Source organism: Anarhichas minor, unplaced genomic scaffold (genome assembly GCF_050575085.1).
Source record: "Anarhichas minor isolate MPS153535 unplaced genomic scaffold, ASM5057508v1 ptg000045l, whole genome shotgun sequence".
NCBI classification, from domain to species: domain Eukaryota; kingdom Metazoa; phylum Chordata; class Actinopteri; order Perciformes; family Anarhichadidae; genus Anarhichas; species Anarhichas minor.
The window spans coordinates 2,063,929-2,085,375 of record NW_027466491.1 but is presented as its reverse complement, the minus strand read 5'-3'; the positions used below and the strand labels follow the sequence as shown (position 1 = coordinate 2,085,375).

The 21,447-nt window shown below is 44.0% G+C and overlaps 1 protein-coding gene across 1 annotated transcript in view; it reads left to right on the top strand.

The window, feature by feature from the left end:
• Nucleotides 1-21,447, top strand: part of dock4b (dedicator of cytokinesis 4b) — a 72,080-nt gene that overhangs the window by 18,920 nt on the left and 31,713 nt on the right. The window contains exons 12-25 of the mRNA XM_076111301.1: nt 3,716-3,841; nt 6,362-6,486; nt 7,052-7,214; nt 9,342-9,448; nt 10,922-11,075; nt 12,273-12,370; nt 12,518-12,601; nt 13,069-13,169; nt 14,032-14,113; nt 15,162-15,332; nt 17,491-17,680; nt 18,357-18,496; nt 19,798-19,932; nt 20,554-20,652. Coding sequence (XP_075967416.1) covers nt 3,716-3,841; nt 6,362-6,486; nt 7,052-7,214; nt 9,342-9,448; nt 10,922-11,075; nt 12,273-12,370; nt 12,518-12,601; nt 13,069-13,169; nt 14,032-14,113; nt 15,162-15,332; nt 17,491-17,680; nt 18,357-18,496; nt 19,798-19,932; nt 20,554-20,652 — 1,775 coding nt within the window. The remainder of the gene's footprint in view (nt 1-3,715; nt 3,842-6,361; nt 6,487-7,051; nt 7,215-9,341; nt 9,449-10,921; nt 11,076-12,272; nt 12,371-12,517; nt 12,602-13,068; nt 13,170-14,031; nt 14,114-15,161; nt 15,333-17,490; nt 17,681-18,356; nt 18,497-19,797; nt 19,933-20,553; nt 20,653-21,447) is intronic.

The following is a 21,447-nucleotide window of genomic DNA, read 5'->3' as shown; positions in this document are numbered from 1 at the left end:
TCGGCTAGTCTGCAGCTGTTTGCAGCGAGGGCCAAATGAGCAACCAACCAGCAAGCAATCAGCAACAGTTCATTCGAGGTTTGTCTTAAAGCTGATTTACATAATGCTTTTGTGAAGTGTTGCTGCAAACTTGCTGCAGGCTGTTATTTTCCTCAAGAACATTTTGCGTATTCAAAGAGTTCATTGTCTTCTAACATCTCCATCGTGTATCCTTAGAGGAACGCCACAGCCCGCTGCAGAGAAAATGGCTGATAATTGTTTGAGGGAGAAGAGATTATAGGAACGTCAAGAATCCGTGAGAATCTACTGACTCGGCTCCTCTTTTCACCTCGTCTCAGAAGACCAATAATTAATTACTCGAGGAGAAGCCGCACGACTCGGGGGGGGGGGGGGGGGGGGACGACTCAAAATGATCATGAATAATCTTGCATATAGGAGTGCAGTAATCAAACGGAGAGGCACAAAGCCATTTAACGCAGTCCGCGTTATCCAAGCAGCATCTTTAATTCATAACAGAACTGCAGCATCCAGCTAAAAGTTCTATACGACGGTGCCGCTGCTGAATAGACGGAGACGCAATGTGGCTTTGCATCAGCTGAGCTGATAAGTCCAACCAAAGTAAAGGAATGACACTAGAAATAGAAATATTACGCAACCACTTAACCGTTTCCTTATCTCGTATTGAACTCCAAACAAAATCTTAAGTTGTTGCATCAGCTATATTTGCCGTGTGAACTGTTGACACGCTTTGTCTGATATAATTACAGATGAAGCAGACAGATAATGTGGTGCTTTCGTTTGTTGACGTTAAACGTCCGAGACCTTCGAGGTGACTCCGCAGCCACGTGGCTTACTCGGTGTTTCCCGCCTGATTGATGACGGTGACATTTTCAAGCTTTAAGATTCTGATTCTGTAATCATAAACAATTAATCACACCAATTAGGAAGACAACGCAGGAGACAGCGCTTTGCCTTTCTCAAAATGTATCCAACATACACCGGTTTCCTCCAGGCTTCTTTTTTTTGACAGACTTATGCACACACGTCATAAACACATGGAAGTGAATTAGATTGAAAGAGTTGCTCCTTTCTTTTGGCTGCTGTGCGTGCAGTTTATCACAAACACTTTGCGTGTTAGCTATTGAGTAGCTGCCAGCTGAAGACATTGATCCCGCTGAACAGCTGATTAGCCTCGGTGCTTTCTCCCATCAGAGTGCGTTAGAGGAGAGCTGTGCGCACGATACTTGATGCATGATTCAAGCCAGTTCGTTCAAAAATTTCACTCGCACCGCTTAACTGAACTTGACGTTGATCTCACAAAATGAACGCTTTAGTCACATAAGTAGAGGTCATTTAAATTTCTAAGATAATGAGCTCTGAATATTAAGTTTCATTTTTGTACTATGAGCACCATTTATCTGTCTGGACCAAATTAATTCATTATGATTTTATTAGCTATGACAGCTTTTTACTGCAGTCTTATTGCCTCTTTTTAACTTCTTCTATCTCACACACACACACACCTGCTCACACTCTAGTAGCACCGGTGACAGCGGCGACGCAAGTTGCTAACAGCCTGATATCATATCCACATTTATTAAGATGCATATTCAGCAACAATTCCTCCGTCAACCCCAAAAACGTGCCTTTTTTTTTTTCAATTCTCACCTCAACTGTGCTCTCTCTACATTCAGAACAGCGCTGCACAACATCACTCGCAGCGCATTTCTACTGTGTACATTGTCATCTGAAAAGTCAATTCCTCCCCCAAAGGGCCATTATCCTCCTGCAGAGCAACATTACAGCATAGATAACACTCGAGTCACTTGTCTAGCCTCGACGCCAAACCGGAGAGAATATTTCATCTTTAGCAAACAGGTCAGTGTCTCCTCTCCACTTTGTCCCTTTGAAAACGTCCATGCAGGAGTTATGGAACACCATGCATAATTTAAGGACCACAATTTATTACACTTAGTGTCAGGAGGGCAATTAAAAGAAAGTGTGCAGTGAAGTAAGATAACGTAATGTGTATTTGAGTGTGTGTGTGTATACGTGTACATGTTTGTATAGGGGTGTGCGCCATGCCCTCTTTGTATGAGTGTGTGTGTGTGTGTGTGTGCATCCTGGTGTGTGTCTGAAGTTGTCTCGCTGTGTGGTTCTCCTTTTTAAAGCAGACCTGGCAGTGTGCCAGAAGTCTCTTATTAGCAGCCAATTAGCAGGGGAGAGATGAATGCACTGCCCTCAAAATATACAGAACACTGGGCTGTTTGGGTAATAAAGATGCGGAGAGACAGTCTATGTGGGGAGACGGTTACTGTGTTCACATGTAGACTAATGACTACCCCCATTTTATCCGTGTGTTTCAGGGTCATGGTGGCTTTTTGGGTAACTCAAATTCGCGAAGTCGAGAGCGGGAGCTGATGCGAGGAGATGGTGATTGTTGTGTACGCGTAGCCCAAAAATCCATAAAAGGGATTTCATAAGAATCTGGCTCCGCATGAGTCAGGTCAGGTAGATAATTCAGCTCCCAGCTCCATGCGAGCGTAGGCAGCGACAGAAGAGGCTGCGACAACTCCACTGTTTTGTTTGTTGAGTTTTTGAGGAGGCAGGCCGGGTGAGCTAAGCGCAGCAAAGGTTGAGGGTGTTTTTGTGGCGGAATAGTAATGAAGCTGGTTTGCCTCATTGTAGCCCGGGCAGTAGCTTTTAGAGCCCATCCGCGTGTGTGTGTTTGTTTATGTGCGGATAAATGCCAAAGGCTTGATCCACATTAAAAAATCTCTCCTGCACCTAATGGGGACTCTCCTTTCATTTCCCACCAGGCCTTTGTGCCAGGTTGAACACACCGTTGGTTAACTGTATGTGTTATTTTTTAATTATCTAGATCAGAGGACTGTAGTGTCCTGCCCACCCTTCATAACCTCTGTACGTATGTTTTCGGAGTTTGTATCAGAGATAATCAGCCTAAAAAGGCTAAAAGTTAAGGTATTACAACATTTCTCTCAACTTCACAGCCTTTTTCCTGCTTTATTCCTCTGTAGTGGAGTCAATTTTGGTTTATTGCAAACAAGTCACGTTGCCTTGTTGACTCTTAGTGGCCCGAAACCTCTCAAAGCTAATGAACCGTTTCACCACTGCCTCCCAACTCTCCTGGAAACATCCACAACAATAATAATCACCATCATCTTGTCCTTTACACACTGCCTTGCTGTTAAGCCGTTTGTGTACTTGCCTCTCCTCGTGAGCACGGACGAGGCTCGCGCACTCGGACGTCGAGGAGATGTGGCTTTTCAGCTTTAAATGCAAGTCGGTGCTTTAATTTCGCTGCGCTGACGTTTGGAGTTATTACGCAAGGATATTGATTTGAAACGACAGCCTTCATGTCGGATTTCCTCGCAATAAAAAGAGCTGGAGATGATTCACTGGCTGTTTACATTTTTGGTTTATGTATATGTGGGGTTGTCTGTTCCCTTCCATACACATGATCGTTGATGTTGGAAGGTATAACTTTAGTTATCTGGTTTGCAAGTTCATGTGGCTGTAATAAAACTGAAAATATGCCCTTGTGAATATATTTATTATTGTGTTTGGAATAGGGTTATGATATATTTTGAGAGGTTTATTGAGTGGCTATGGTAAAGGATAAGGGAGGGAATATCAAGTCTGTAATATAGGAATATGTTATGTCACATTTTTATTGTTATTATTTCTTTGTTAGGCCTGGCAGTGGCGCTCCAGCTCCTCCACGGGGACATAGAGCAGCTGAGACGAGAGTACATGGTCCTCTTCACGCGGGGCGTGTCCATCACTAGGAAACTGGGCTTCTCTGATGTCATCATGCCAGGTAGGACACCACAAACAAGCTCACTTGACGTCAGCTTGTCTGTCCTGTTGCTCAACATTCAACCACTTCTCTTTAGGTGCGGTGGTGGATATGCACGTCATCCCTGCACACTGCTAATTTACACTTTAAGCTAGTTTCCTAGCTGCACAACAGGAAATGCATCGATAGATATTATTTCATCCAACATTGAACAAAAACACTGTTTTAGTAATACCAGCTGATCAATTCATCTTCTAACCACTTCAGCAATAACGTATTCAACGCGTTGCTGAAAGTCACTGCTGTGGTGTTCTGCCACTACACATCCCAGAGGTCACTTTGCTGTCAAAGAATTGCTTACACCGACACATCTGTCCTTTGATTTTCTGTTGAAGCAGCTTTTCTCCCCCCCATGGAGTCTATTTGTGATCATACCAACCACCCTGTTCTCCTTCCATTCATTTATTATTCAAACGCTACAATGACAAACAAAGCCACATTCACACTTACATACAATTTACTTTCCAATTCACCTAACCTGCGTATATTCGGACTTTCAGAGGAGACCGGACTACCTGCATGAAAAACAGACGTGGACAGAACATGTTTCATCTTTCCCCATAAAGTGCTGTTCAGTCACACAACTTATATTTTTCTCTGCAAAGACTCACTATATTTCTCAATAAAAGGTCTATTCATTATATGATATCATAGCTGACACCTTTTGAGACTCTAAGCTTAATAATGTATCTTCTAGTGTTTGTATTGTGTACATTGATCTACTGTAGTAGCCTGAGAGTGATATTTGAATCAGCCTCAGAAAGATGAAATATTCAGATTGTTTCAGGTAGATAGGCATCAACCGGATAGCTTCTTCCCGAAAAACGACACGGGGCCCCTGCAGAAACCCTCAGACTGAGCTGGGTTGGGGTCTTGTTGCCGTGGTAACGCATGCACAATCACCTGAATGTGAGATGAGACAAAGAACTCAACGACGTACGTGTTTATATTGACATGCAGCGTGACAGAAAGTGCTGTTTGAATCAGCTCTGTGACTCTTGGTTCATTAATGAGAGCTGGATATCGGGGGACTGCTCCTTCTTATATCAGTGAGGTGTGCTGCCTCGTCTCACAGATACAGAGGAGCCACAGACTGTGGGTCCCCCAGCGCCTCACTAACACAGATTTATGTTCACTGTCTCTTTCTTTGTCTGACTACAAACCCTTAATGCTGAGTGCTCCCACCCTCTCTGCCCGTTTAAGTCTGCCCTTGGGCGAAGGAAACCGTCTCGCTCTCTCTCTTTCTGTGTCTCTCTTTTCCGGATTTGTATCGCGCTGTATCTTTCTCCTCATTTTATTCTTTCAGCCGCTCTCGCCCCTCCCTCCCAACTTCCCTTTTTTCCTTATTGTACATTAAGAGACTGCCCCATTGTGTGTCTGCCTTCCTGCAATCTTTGTTTGTGTGTGTGTGTGTGTGTGTGTGTGTGTGTGTGTGTGTGTGTGTGTGTGTGTGTGTGTGTGAGAAGCAAGCGTACAGTATGGGTGTGTATATAATGCCCCATGTTGCCATGGTTACCGTTGTTAAGAGCAGAAAATCAATGTTGACCCTAGAAATAGAGATATGATGAGCACACACACACACACACACACACACACACATATAGAGGTTATATAGGGAACATATTTAAGTTAACACTGTCTGTCTGACTGCAGATTGGCTGCAGAGGAAACAGGTGTAATCTTTTTCTTACCCAGAGGGCTTTGCACCACTTTGACTTCCCCTACAGGAGGAAATAAATGTGTGCCTGGCCCCGTCATTGTGCATACAGCTGCAGTTCTAACAAAAAGATGTAGAATATCACCTCCTGGGGTGATTTTGTATGACTGTATCTTCTTATATATTGACCAGATATGCACTTACATCCGCATGTAGGAATGAATAGTGGTGTATAAAGGGGAACTTTAATCGACCAATGTTTTTAAGTCTGCTTCCAGATCGTCAGGAGTTGAGTAGTGCTGCGTGTGTAAAAACAAAGGCGTCAATGGCTCCAAAAGGAGATGTGTGTAATCTGATTAGTTGCCTTAAGTGATGCCACTGCACCCACATCTCTGATGTTGGTGGTTGAGTTGCATTGTGGGTAATGTAGGCTCCAGCTTTTGTGAAAGGAAGAAGAATGCATTAAATAAAAAAAGATTATATATATATATATATATACTGTCGGTCTACTACATCGATTGTGTGGAGTATGGCCTTCTGTTACTCTGCTGTAATCAAAGCATATGGATGTCAGCAACCCAGGCTACGTATTGCGGGTTTTAAATCTTGTTTTCTCTGGTTGTGGAAGGTCGTGGCTCAGGCCTCGATTTCACATCAGCAGAAAATATGTCGTTCAATGCCACAAACCTAAATGCTGTCCACTCCTGTCATGAAGCATTACACACAAAAACAATTGTAGTCACGCTGCTGAGCGACCATTAATAATGCGTGCTCGTATGCATAATCGATGCCTTGTTGCCTCTTTTACCTTACTGTTCCTGCAGGGGAGATGAGGAATGACCTTTACATCACACTGGAGAGAGGAGAGTTTGAGAAGGGCGGGAAAAGCGTTGCCAGGAACGTAGAGATCACTGTCTATGTGCTGGATATCGATGGGCTGATCCTCAAGGTAAAAACACATTTATTTTTTTTTCGCAGTTCACATTCTGCGGAAAATGGATCATTTGAAATGACTAACCACTTTGTTTAAGGATAGTAAATGCCTTATTAAGTCCTCTCTTAATAGCGGGTGGCTTATTTTGGAGCAAAACTCCTCATTTAAATATCGCTGACCCAGATGAGAGCTAAGTGTCTCTCTCGTGTGTTGCCCAATTCTGGTGCAGCGCTGTGACAGTCTGCTCCTGTGGTTTCCTGCGGTTTCCTGCGCTGCCTCGGCCTTGAAGAGAAAATAGACTCAAACATAACCCTGCTGCCACGCATCCCTCTGACACACATAAACACACGCATGAAACCCCCGTCGTTCTCACTTTATTGCCACTCGCGGTTTGTGTGGACGGTTTTCAATGCGCCCCCGTCTTTTCATGTCTGACTCATTAAGTCATTGTGTCCTTCTGCCCTTACCTCATCCCAGAGCCTGGCCTCTCATTTCCTCTCCTCACTTCCTGTTTTTTTTCTTTTCATTCTTCCCCTCCGCCTTTTGTCTTGATTCACGCTCTTCTTTGTGTCTCCCTCAGACTCACGTGGCTGCCGGCTCTGGTGAACCAGGTGGGGATGAGTACCACTCCTTGGTGCTGTACCACAACAACAGCCCACGCTGGGCGGAGCAGATCAAGCTGCCAATCCCGGTCGACATGTTTCGCGGGTCACACGTCAGGTTTGAGTTCCGACACTGCTCCAGTAAGTGGGAACAGGAATTTGGCTAACCTTTTAATTGATCTTTTTCCAGGCTTTCACGCATTTTCAGACATTATCTGTTCAGGTGTGACTGCCCGAGGCGCTGCTTCTCTGTTCAGTTGATTATCCTGGGGAGTTGGAGGCAAAGAGAGGCATTGTTGTGAAGGGAGATTGGAGTACAATAAACACTCGCTTACCCCACCCGCTTGAATCCGCCAACACCCCAGCCTCGAGCCCAGAGGCCGCTGCCACCCCCAAATAGACGGCATCCAAGTGCATAAGTGTGCGCTTGTTGAAGCGTTTTCATAATGAGACTAGTTTGTCCAACTTCTCACCTCCTAATGAGACAAAACTTTAATTATAACTAAAATATTGCTCTCGCTCTCTCTCTCCCTCTCTCTGAGCTGCAGGGAGAGAGGGCAGTCTCTTCTCTCATAACAAGCTGATATTATTATGCAGTTTGCAGCCAAGCTGGGAGGCTGTGTGGCTGTGTGCAGCAGATATAGCAGCCTTATTACTGCTCACAGTGCTAGCATTACTACCAAAGGGCTGCCCGTTAAGAGCCCAATTTAAGGCCTGTGGCGACACCAGACCGGAGAGACCTTATTACACATACTATTAGGGCTCCCAAACTCTGGGACAACCTGTCTGCAGAAATAGGATTAGCAGACACTCTCATTTTCAATAAATGCAAAACAGGAAGCTAATTTCTTTTTACGAATATCCTTTAAAATTCCATCTTGTACTTGCACTCATTATGCAGCAGCTGTAATTGTTCATTTGTTCGTGGGGAGCCCAGTGTTGTCCCTAAATGGGACTAAAGGGGGCTGCAGGGGCCAGTCAGCATCAACAGTGCAATACTTTGCTTCATTATAGCCGATCGTTTGTTGATTGGTTCTGTGATATTTCAAACAACTGAAACAATTTGCAAATATGTTATTGTTAGGAATGCTATTGCTGCTGTAAGAGCAGCTGTTTTCTCTCTCTCACTGGACAGTTCAAAGGTATGCTAAGTGATGATAAGTATATACTTGTTTACAATTAAGAAAGAAACTCACGATGTAATTGTGCTATATAATAGCTTAGTGTATTCGGTGGAGTGGTTTCAAGATATAACACACATCAATCTCCACCTCCTCTGCCGAGCTCAGCAAGTTTCACACAGTACACCTTAATCTTTCCTAATCTCCCGGCGCCCAAGGCAAACAAAAATGAAAAAGTTTGCAGTCTTGAGTCTTGTAAGCAATATCTTTCCTGGTGTAAAAACTTAATGACAGCAGAGCAGGACAGAAAAAAAAAAATGGCCACGGTGCAATACCATTTTCTAAGTTTAATACAACTTGTGCTGCTCCTGGGAGGGTGCACGTGCACACGCACGCACACACACACACACACACACACAGATGTGTCTACCACGTAGACGGCGCTTAAGTGGTGTGTTGCAAGGAATGAAGTAGAAACCTTGCTAGCGCTACACTTCTCACTTTCGCTGTGCGCAAATTAGCACTTTATTGCTGAAGCAGCAGATAAATCAGATTACATGTGTTCATAATGCAATGCAAATTATGCCCAGAGCTTTCAGAAAGCCTCTTAAAAACTCAGCGCCCACGTCAATCAGTCAATCAGTCAATCAGGCCCTCGAAGAGTAACTTAATAGCTAAAAATCTTGTTTTTTTGCTTTTTGCCGGTGGTAGACGTTGTGTACTGACGGTGTGTTCAGTTACAAATGTTTTGACAGCATTTCCTTCCTTATAAAACATTCGCAGAGTTAACTTTAAAACAAACCTGAGTTGTTGGCATTACGTTCGCTAGCTAGTTGTCTTCATTTGCCTTTTGCTGATGCATTGCTGCATTTTTTGGGTGCTCTTCTATTGTCGACAGGAGTGTGCATCACCTGCATGCTTGTGTGTGTACAACAGTGCTTATTCAGCTTGGTGCTAGGTTTGCATCGAGTAGAATACGTGCACTGAAGGCTGAGCATCAGATTCACTTTTTCAACGTGTTCATCTCTATTGCATAATCTGAAAAGAACTGGTTTCATAACGTTGCTCTCTGTTTCATGTGCTTTCAGGCAGTCTGTGCTTGTGTATTTTGGACTCAATGCCGTGTCCATGTGTTGTTGTTTGACAGCTAAAGACAAGGGAGAGAAGAAACTGTTTGGCTACTCCTTTGTTCCTCTGATGCAGGAGGATGGCAGGACTCTGCCAGATGGCACCCATGAGCTCATTATCCATAAGGTAAAACCAAAACAACACAAAGGTTTTGACTGAACAACATGGAATAGATCGGACTGTGTGCTTTCCAGGATGTGTCTTTGGCACACATATTGTCCTAAGTATTCATCTTGATGTGTAATTCCATCCAAAATGTCTTATTCTAAAGCAATATAAAAGGATAATTCCACTGTTTTCAATGCATGACATGGTATTCAACAGGAAAAGACAGAAAGAAAAGAAAGTCCCATGGTCATTCTGTTGGTAAATTTGCAGCTGAAAGATTCTCTTAAGTGAAACCTCAGCTGTTTTGCACCACACGGGTGACGCCAAGGCTATTGAGAATGGGATTACATGCTGTCTATGATTATGTGAATCCTGGGTTCTGTTATCGCACCGTTTGGTGCCGTGGGTTGAAAACCGGCTCACATCACTCCATCACAGCCCGACTGGCCCGTGAGTCATGTCCACTTACGTAACATTTCTTAAGCTGTGGGGTTGAACCGAACCTTGAGCGAGTATGTATTGTATGTGTCTTTTGCCTCGGCATGTGTAAGAGACAGTTCAACGCGTACACATTTCATTCGAGGAAGTCTGTCTCTGTATTTAGCACGACCTTTATGTCCTTTTTCGGCATTTTATAGACCTCACTCATCTTTTCACACATTTTTGGTTTTGAAAACATCAAGAGACTAAAGCAAATAAAATGGCCTGCATCCCCAGTTAAACGCTGCTGCAGGACCGTCTCGGGTGTAATTCAGAATAATTGCAGACTGCACGGTTTCCCTCAGCTGCGGGCGAAGGGTGTGTGCACAAACCTCAGGCTTTACGGAGGACAGAAACGCATTGAGCGCATTCATACATTTTTATTGGCAGTGAGGCAGAACAGTGACCAGAAAGTCTGATTATTTATATTGCTGTTCGCTTAATTATCTTCAACAGTCTTTAAAAACAAAAACTCCTCCTTTTTATTGTCTACTTTTCCTGTCAGGCGGCCAGATTCAGTCCTACCAAACCCTCTAACCTGAGCCTGCCAGTTTAGAGGACAACTCTGGTAGCCCTGTGTGTTCCCACCGTTCAGAGCGGGGGGGAAGGCCCGTTCCAATGCCAGATGGAAGTTGCTGAAAAGCTCAATGAAGCTGGCATGGCCTAGTTTCACCCCAGACCCAAAATAGACACCGAAGAATCAGTCCAAACTGTGTGGTAGCTTTTGGAGCTCAAACGGCCTCAGCTGTAGGCATTAAAGCAGCACATTAAATCCCCCAAAATAACAGTAGTGGTCTGTGATTGATTGTGTGCAACAGCTTGGACGTCTCAATCGCGATTGATATACGGCCTACAACGCTACGACATGTAGTACACTAATAAAAATTACGTTTTGACATATTGGTAATAAAATATTACCTTAGTGTTTTGACAGTATAACATTATTCCTCTACATCGTCTGTGCCAGTTTACCAAATGTGTGCTTTTCTTGCTTTCTCTCCTTGTTCCCAGTGCGAGGAGAATACCAGCTTGGCAGACTGTCCGCGCTACCTGAAGCTGCAGTTCTCCAAGGCCAACCTCCCGTCCAACAACCAGACTCTGAAAGGCACCAAGGAGTCTTTCTGGATCACCAGCTTTCTCTGCTCCACCAAGCTCACACAGAACGGTAAACAAGACTGTTTTTTTTTTTCTTTGGTCACTTGCCTGGTGAGGTGTTTTGGCTGCTACGCTCCTACCTTCGTCACATTTTTATTTTTTAAACTGGAGTTAGCTTGTACACGAGCTGGTCCCGTGCTTCTGAGCAGCTCTGAGTGTGTAGGGTATAGAGCTACTGCCAAAGATAGGGATCAACACTTCCCAAAAAGACTGACAAAATGGTGAGATGCCATATGTTTTACTAACAGAAAGGAGGCAAGTGGCAAGTTTTGTGCAGGTGAGAAAGCGATATTTCCATCCAAACTGTGTGATTGTGTGAAAAAACAACAACATGTGAATATGCAGGGTGGTGGGAATAGCCTCCAGTTCGCACTGCTCACTAATGAACCAATAAATCCTTGCTTTCGTAAACTGGTTGCAGAGCGGGCATTGTCTTATTTCAGTAGGACTAGCTTGCCGATAATGGTTGCCCTCATTTATACTGCAGTAAACAATAGCCAACAATACTCATTAAATATACTGTATAAGGTGTGCAGCGAAGGAGACGCTTGTTTTATCCCCACTGAGACTCACTAGACACTGTCACTGTTGTACCAGAGAACAGTATTAACAGTAAATGATAAATCATCTTTTACCTCATTAAGTAGAATATAGAAACAGAAGAGCTTCAGGCACAGTTTACTGTTTATTTCCTGCATGCATTTGATTTTGTTTGTGAATTGATTACAGAAGTATTGCAGCAGAGTTTTTGATGCCAAAATACACTTGACAGATTGGTTAATGCAGTCATGCTCGCACACACATGCACGTGCGCGCACACAGACGCAGGTTTACATGTAAAGTTTTTGAAAAGACCCACTTCAGGTTGAACGGGATCCGAAGAGACAGCTGAAAGACTTTCTTCTTGCGGCTTATGTTTTATTCATGCGGATGTCTGGGGACCCTGGCTCAGGGAAAATTACTTTTTATCTCCTTTATCCTGCCGCACTTGAAAATGTCATCATTTGTTTGGATTCTGTGGGGGTTTTGGGGCTATAATTGAAGGGTGTGGTGATGCTTTGTGATCTGAGGTGCTCTCATAATCCTGCGTTTCTTCACAGACAAACATGAGATGTGTGTCTTGATCTCTTGTGCTTTTCACTGTGTTCCTGTATCTCCTTCGCTTACTGTTCTATCTTTTGATTCCCCCTCTTTTTGTCTTTCTCAGGAGACATGCTGGACCTGTTGAAGTGGCGAGCCCACCCCGAAAGGATCAACGACAGCCTCTCTAAGCTGAAGGAGATCGACGGCTCGGAGATTGTCAAAGTAGGCCCTACTTGGCATTTGTAGTGTCGATTGTTTCGGATTTGATTTCAATCCACATGTTTTTATTTTAAGTTCAAGCTGAGAGGATGAGGATGTTAAAGTCAATTTAAAGCTGCTGCTCACACATACAAACTCCCTTTTGTACAGTTTCTACAGGACACCCTGGACACTCTCTTTGGTATTCTGGACGAAAGCTCCCAGAGATACGGGCTCAAGGTGTTCGATTCTCTGGTAAGCAAGATCTAATGAATCTTCATTCTCCTTTCCTCCTTCATGTGTCAAGCACAAAGTCATAGTGTTTGAGTCAATCACAAAAAAAACACAAACTTTCTGGCGGAGAAAGATGGAGTGATGCGACGCCACAGAGCTCACCGAACCAATCTTACCCCGGTCACGCTGCACTGCGCTGATAGAGCAAGGCCCCCCCCCCCCCCCCCCCCCCCGATCGATCTCGCTCTCTCTCTCCGACTCTCTTTGTTTGCGTGTCCCTCTCTCGACATCAGTGTCACACTGACACATGCGCGCGCTTTCTCCTCTGCACACAAAGGGAAGCATGGAATAAAAGCTGCAGCCACGGTCAAAATGGTTTTTAGTTTGGTTGTTTTGTTTTATTTTTAGATATGTGTGTATGTCATCATTTTTACATGATACTATGATTTATATGATTTTTGCAATACGTCTTCTGTGTTTATTTCCAGGTCCACATCATCAACTTGCTCCAGGACAGCAAATTCCAGCACTTCAAACCAGTCATGGACACCTACATCGAGAGCCACTTTGCCGGAGCTTTGTCCTACAGGTACACGACGTTTCAGCCTCCGCTTCTCGAGCTGTTGCTGTTCGAGCCCACAATGCAGCCTTACCCACGTGTTGTGTTCAAATGACATAATGTATCGCAGGCGATCAGAGAGGCCGACATGCGTCAGCGCTGAGAGGCAGCTCTGCTCGGCTCTGTGCTGCGATAGAGTCAACGGGAGTGTGAATGAAATGCTGATGGTGCCCCCTGGCTGTGAAATATGAAAATGGGCTCACTTTTGCTTCCTACCTCCTTTCCTCTCCTATGTCTGTCACATGCGTACACACACACTCAAGACACACATATTCACAACCTGCTGTTCTCACCGGCTGTCTTCTTCACACTCTCTGTACCTGCTAAGATAACGTGTTGGTGTGTCTTCTTCTTCTCTCTCTTTTTTCAATCTTTGCAACGCACCCACACGGAATCCTGCTGCCGCATCCGTCTGCTTTAAACTCGTTTACCTCCGATACTGTTTCATTCAACGTGTCGCACCTTAATTAGTTTACACAGACATTATTGTCACTATCTGAAGTTATTAATAGAGAACCAAGATGAGAAAACTTTTCTCATTCAGTAATCCAAACTTCTTTGTCACCAGCTTATTGTTTCATGAAGATGATGCCTCCATTTTTTATTTTATTTTATTCTAAACTCCACCGATTTCAAAATTGGAGTGGAACATTTGAAGAGGCAGTATTTATGAAGAGCCAGTCATTTTCTCTGAAATTGATTGAAGTCATTGTTTCATTGCAAAAGACTGCATTGCCTCATCTTTGTTTGCTAAATCCAGTGAGGGAAGCAACGTGCGATGTAGCTGGGGGGGTGAGTGGTGATACTGTGCGTGCCTCTGTGTTTTCTCCAGGGACCTGATCAAAGTGCTGAAGTGGTACGTGGACCGCATCGTTGACGCCGAGCACCAGGATCACATACAGCAGGTGCTCAAGGTGAGGCATCTGCTTCGAGGACGCACACGTGCACACGCAGGACACGCGCGAAAGGCAGCTGGAGTGATGTTTTCAGAAGACACACGGTCACAAACATTTATACAACAACACCATCAACACAGATGCATGCAGGAATGCAAATGAATAAACTTGCTCCCTCTTGCTGCCACTCCTCCTAATTACCCCCCCCCCCCCCCCCCATTAGCAGAGAACACAACTCGCCGCCATTCGTTATTCCCCTCCTCACTCTATTACGCCGCATGCAATTTTAATCAGCTGAAAATGCAGTGCCTCTGGTGTTGGGAATCGACATCACAATATTCTAATGACTCGTGCAGATGTGCCGTCGGAGGAGCACGTTGCGGCTTCTGTGCTGTGGTTTCCCCATTTGTGATTCACGCAGGACATTCTTCAACAGACGTAAATTGTTACTCTGTCATGCAGTCAATTATAAATGAGCGATGCACCGCAGATATGTTTGCAAGGGTTGTCTGTCTGAGTGATCCACAGGATGTCTTTTATTAGGTTTTTTTTTTTTAGAGCAAATCTTTTTGGACACGTTTTATTTTGGAGCAGAAAAGGAGGTCACTGTTACTGGTTATCTGTGTGATTAAAAGTGTGTACACTATAGGGCCATAACTAATTATGTCTTTCGTTATTAGTCAATCTGACTATTATTTTTTCAATAAATAAAATTATAATAAATGCCGACCACGAGATCCGAGAGCCCAATATGAGGTGTTCAGACTGCTTATGTCCACTGAGAAGATATAAAACAGAGAAAAGCTAAAGCAAAGCACATCTTTCTGGCATTTTTGCTTCATAAATGACTTAAAAAATCCATTATCAAAGTTGTCGGTAAAGTTGTCTGTCATTTAAACAAAAGTGAACACTATTGGCTTTCAGATAAATGGATGATATGCATCAGGGACAAAATTAAATGTCACATCATTCTTTACTCATTTCCGCTGGAGGGGAAGTCTTGACTTTCTTGGCTTATTCGTCACAGAACAGATGATAAACGACTGTTTTTCTTTCTATCCTCCAGGCCAGCGAGTACATCTTCAAGTACATTATCCAGTCTCGCCGGCTCTTCTCATTGGCCACAGGAGGCCAGAATGAGGAGGAGTTCCGAGTCTGCATCCACGAGCTCTTCATGTCCATCCGCTTCTTCCTCTCGCAGGAAAACAAAAGCACCAGTCCGGTTGCACAAACACAGGTGTGTGTGTGTGTGTGTGTTGTGCATCTGAAATCATGAGCATCGTTGTGTGCACATATGTGAATGTGTAACTCTGTGCCTGTTACTTTATGTTTTTCTGTCTTGGGGGGGGGGGGGGGCTGCTGTTAATGCAGTTGTGATAGCTGAGAAATTGTCTGTAATTGAATTTCATGCCGCCAGAGGGCTGTGGAGTCGGAATAGAAATTTCTGTTGCAACTTTTCCATTTCCGCTGGGAGGTCTGCACAGCAGGGCAGCCGCCTTCGCTGATTTCCAACAAGCAAACCAAAACAAACACGCTAAAGATGCCAAAGATAATCCTAATTACACACCAGAAACAGCTGCTTGTGTGGTTTTGTGTATATTTCTTCACACTTGGAACGAGGGATATACCTGCATTTTTTTTTATCCACTGCAGAACCCGTGTGGGGATCTGTGATCTGTTTCCTATTCCTCTGCTGTCTCCCCTTATTCCCTATCGTCTTTAGTTTTGCTGTTTTGTATTCTCATTTGCCTCTTTTTTTTTTTTTTTTCTTCAATAATTTCTCTTTAGTCCATTCGAGTCATGTACTCTTTTAATCAACCAGGGTGCTCTCAGCACTCAAGTCGGACAAGCATCTAAATGTGTATTAATTCCCCTAAGTATGTTCATAATTAGTTTTCTTTATCGCCTTGTTTGCCTCACCCGTGCGCCCTCACCTCAACATACGTTCTGTTCTAGCATTTGGGAGAAATCTTTTCAATTACTCCATTAGGTTTTCTTTTCACGGCTCATTTGATCAATTATAACAATCTACTCAAGAAACCGCCGATCTTGTTTCAAACCCTCCAGTCACTTTGTAATTATTCCACCTCACTCCGAGGCCACGGGAATGAGTGTAACATTAGCTATTCCAGTTATGCCCTCTTCATGCCGTCTGAAAAGCTCCACTCCAGCCCTCCACTGACTCCTGATCTCGGGATAATCGGTATTCTCAACACAACAGCGGCTGTGGGAAGATGCAGGCCGGGCTAATGCTAATCCAAGTTGACATCCTGGCACACCAACAAGCAAATCCATTCACACATATTTCAGCACCTGTAACCGGATATGCGTTATAGTTTTCATCACAGGGTGACTCGGCATGTGATGTTTAGAGTAACGAACACTCAAAGGGATGCTGTTCCATCAATACTAGAGACCATGTCTGAGTATTGTGTAATTTATTAAGTAATTGTCAAGCGATGTTTCGCCACAGATGGAATTTGCCTTGGGGAACAACTGCGTTACGGGACAAGTGGTTCCTCTAAACAATGAACACAGGACCCAGTTATTATCTTCCAAATATGTACACAGCAATTAAACACATGATGTAATCAGAACATAGTTGAGTTATGACTGGTGTGCAGTATATCGATCTTCTGTGACTCCTGTCTGAGTCGAGACCCCGTGACAGCAGAGAAACCCTCCGAATTAGCTGCCGCCACCAAGGAGCCGTCAATAAGTAGCAATACTATGGAACTTCTTTTTGCTTCAGCTGAACTGCTCTTTTGTCAAAAGGTAAAACACCCGTGACAGTGAAACAAGGTGTTGCTGAAAAATGACTTCTGTCTTCTGCCAAAAATGCACGTAAAAAGAAACAAAGCGACACGGTGACTCACCCTTCTGGATTTTTAGCAATCTTCATTTTTCAATTGTGCGGCGAGAATCTGACAGAACTTGACAGGAAGACAGAGCATCAGACTGAGAGCTGTAAACAAGCAACAGGCTTACATCAATCCCCCCGGAGTGGCCCTCAAATTGAATCCACGTAATCCCTGACGGCCTGACGACAAATCCAGTGATTCATTGCACTATAGCCGATATATACCTTTTCCAACAGACCAGCATAACTGCAAAGAGTATTGTGTTATGGTTGCATTTTCTCAGACAACTTAACAGAATCTTGTGTGATGAACTCTTTTATCCAAAGCCCCGAGGTACTGAAAATGTGTAATTTCCCCATCACCTTGAGCATAGAGGCCCCTTTATGAGATTACATATACATTTTGTAATGCTGATTTAGTGGAGAATGTATTGACATTACATATACAACATGCATGTTCATATCTTGAAATGCTCTCTTCGCCTTTGACGATGGATTCATAGTGCATCCTAATGATTGAACCTGTTCTCTCCAGGCGGTGTTCCTGCGGACGTTCCCAGCAGTATATGGCGAGCTGTTGAAGATCTTCACAGTGCGGGAGGTGGCCGGCTTCGTCAGGGAGACGCTGGGCAGCCTGCCCACAGCTGTCCACGCCGACTGCCTGGAGGCTGTCAAGTTGCAGTGCATTGCCAAGACGGTGGAAAGCCAGCTTTACACTAACCTGGGTAAAGATCTGTTCACACAAACAGATGCACAGTTCGGTATGCAGACATAACTAAAGCTTGTAGACGCACTGAAACCCCAGCACAAAAACATTTGTGAGCAAATAGCACAAATACAGATTACGAACGCAGGAAAGCACACAGCACAGATTTGAGCAAGCTGCATCATGTACAAACGGGCTATATTAGTCCGTATTATGCTGATTGGTTGTGCACTCCTGCAGTGCATTCATTTGACAGCACACCTTGGCTAATGTAACCCACAGTGCACTTTACTCCAGGCCATTAAAGTGTTCTTAATGAAGGCTTTACACTGAAGCAAATTACAGTCAATGTGTTATTCCCAGCATGCTCCAAAAAGGCTACACGTAGCAAGAAAACCTCCCATTAAGGCTACACAAAGACTTACATACAGATGCATTTATTTAAATGTAAGAAACATTGTTTTCCCTTTTTGGTCTCTGTTGCGTTCTCCCCTTATATATCATGTGTGTGTGTGTGTGTGTGTGTGTGTGTGTGTGTGTGTGTGTGTGTGTGTGTGTGTGTGTGTGTGTGTGTGTGTGTGTGTGTGTGTGTGTGTGTGTGTGTGTGTGTGTGTGTGTGTGTGTGTGTGTGTGTGTGTGTGTGTGTGTGTGTGTGTGTGTGTGTGTGTGTGTGTGTGTGTGTGTGTGCGTTGCAGAGTCGCGGTGCATCCTGTTGCCGGTGGTGCTCCGCGTCCTTCAGGCACACATGCAGGAGCAGAGAGACCTGGTCATGTGCGCTCGCATCCTCACCAGCATGCTGTCACTCATCAAGAAGGAGGAGGAGAACGGCACTGCGGTGAGTATTAGTGAGGTAACTGGTGACCGTTAAACTGTACAAGCCCACCTCATCCTTAAATGACAAGTTTGACATCTTGCTGACATCATGTTTGTCCTGCGTGTTCACCGCAGTGGCAGCTGTAGAAATTCAACTTCAACAAATCAGCATATTGTCGAATAAAACTACTTTTCAAGATTAAAAAATAAATAAATAAATAAAAAAGAGTAATTTGACTAAGATTTATTTGTTATTGTGGATGAAGTGACTTTATTCCTAGACATTATCCAGCATTGTTAAAATGAATTCCCCTTGCTATTCTACAAGACTGTACAAGAGAATCAGCAACAAGGGACTTAGCACCGTAATAACTGGAAATAACTTTAAAGGAAGTCGAAGCTTGAGGAATTAGTCTTAAGGCAATTTCCTCGCCAATACATTGCAATGGCAGATTGCTTTGTTGTGTATATGGTCAATTAGTCTTTGTAACAAGGACATTGGCAGCCGTGCGGTTCAGTAATGAGCCCCATCAATATAGCAATGGGCATTGTCGCAATGGCAGTCACTTCGAGGTGTGTGTGTGTGTGTGTGTGTGGGGGGGGGGGGCACCTCGGGTTGCCTGACTTGGACTGTTTGCTGCCAGAGGGGTAGCTAGTGGTAAAGGAGCCCAGTAGGACACACGCATACAGACAATACACACACGCGCACACACACACAGAGACTGGTGGCACATCTAAAGGGAAGTGACAGCAGTGGCAGCCAATGTGCCAGTCTGGAGCGCCTTCTCATTATCGCTCCGTCCAAGACCTGTCTGTCTTGTCAGGGGAGACTAGAGGGAGGTGGACACACACAAACACACACACCAGTTTATCCTCCACTCTCTTGTAGTTGCTTTTCATCTTTCACTGTCTCTGTCCTTTGTATTCCATCTTCTTTTATTATTTTTCCATCCTCCTCTTTCTCTGTGAATTTAAGAGTTTCAAAATGTCGCTGTTAGCCTTGAAACTTCTCATTAGTCCCCCAAACATACTTGTTCAAGACTCATTAAAAACTGCGGTGAAAGTAAGATCATAGGGCGAGGAGTGACATCAGTTGCCCGTCATGGTTCAATGTTGTGCCAACAGAAGTGGAATGCAAATTAGTCAGGAAAACCAACATCCTGTTAACTTTGAGAGAGCGATGTCTTTGAATTTAAAGATAACCCTGACATTTCAGATTCACTTTACGAGTGATCTTTATTTTCTTGTGTGTGCTAATTAAGTGAAAGTAGAGTTATCCTGTTGGCCTGTAATTCACGTGCAAGTGTTTCGTCCTTTGTGTAGGAGCCGGTGGTCTCAGAAGAGGTGGAGCTAATTGTCGAGAGCCTGCTGGGAGTTTTACTGAGAACCATCCTGGAAATTAGCAACCGGCCCCAGCCTGCTGGACCTACCATGAGACTACAGTTCCAGGATGTCACTGTATGTTTGTTTTACCAGTACAGTGTGTGTGTGTGTGTGTGTGTGTGCTTACTACTATGAATAGTTTTGGGACTTCACAAAATGTGCAGGAGTAGTTACAGATTTATAATTGAGTTGCTGCTGTGGCGACTATAATTCCGCCAACACGATTAACATTAATGTTGAACAATAATTAAGATTTATAATACAACACAGTGCGAAAGGGGAATAATAATGACATCCCCATCATCATCATCGTGTGATGATGGAGACTTAAGGAGGGCTTGTTCCACTTGTAATAAGAGCTCCACTAATGTTGCTGCAATTCTCACCGGTTGCCAATAGAGGTTAATAAAGTATATTCTGCAAATGCAATATTACAAAGTGCTTCCTTTCCTCTCTCCTGATATAAAGATATAAAAGGACCAGCCTTTGCAAAAGCGCCAGAGTTAAGCGTTGACGTTGCAATGCGTCCTGCACGACTACTTTCTACATGAATGTTTTAGAACCGCAATAGCTCATTTATTTAGCAATTTAGAGCAACCTTGAAGATAATCCTGGTTACATCACACCATTAAAACTGAAGACGGCACGATGTTTTCTCTCTTTTTATTTATCTCGGTGTGTTCCATCCTGTCTCAGGGGGAGTTCGTGGCATGTTTGTTGGCCCTTCTGCGACAGATGAGTGACAGACACTACCAGCAGCTGCTGCAGGCGTTCAGCAGCAAAGACAACCTGAGGGTAAGACCACCACATCAATCTCTCTCTCCCCATCTGTTTGTGGCAGTGGGTTCCTTCCCTCTCCCAACCCTCACTGAGACCACACCAAATCCCTATTTCTATATTTATCGCTTTCTATCCGCATTGCTTCATATTCTGTCGATACTTGACCTATGTGTGTAGTGGCATGGGAATATTGGGCAGAGAGGGAGAGAAGATTTACCTTATTCGTGTTGTTTTTTTTGGATTTGACATTCTAATCTGTCTTCCTGCCCTCTTTGAGTCATCGCTCTAGCTCTCCGCCTCTCTTTCACAAACTTTCCAACAAGTGACTCACTCATTCCCTGCACTTGCAGACTGAAATGTATGCACATAAATATATATGTTTATGTGCTGTACATATACGTATTTGTGTCTCTGTGTGCTTACATGCGCACATTTGCTAATGTGCGCATGTAAGGGAGCTCTACTGCAAGGTCAGCCGGGGCAAGTTCCAAAATGAAAAAGGAGCAGAGAGCCGGGAACACGGGACAAAAAGTTAACGGGGTCACAAGTTCATCCCAATGAGAAATGTCAATTGGCAGAATGCCAGAAAAGGCAGAGAGGTAATATGATCCTGTTAGCTTGAGAGCACGATGTCCATGCTTTATTTCCGGTACTTACATCACAAGTATCCAAAGTAAGTGGCCGGAAGACATCGAGCAATCACTGGAAAAACGGCAAATTGAAATGTGACGATAAACTATTAATGGATTCAAACTGAGAGATGCTGGATTTGATAGTTTCCGCACCATGGACAGAGACGTACATCCACTG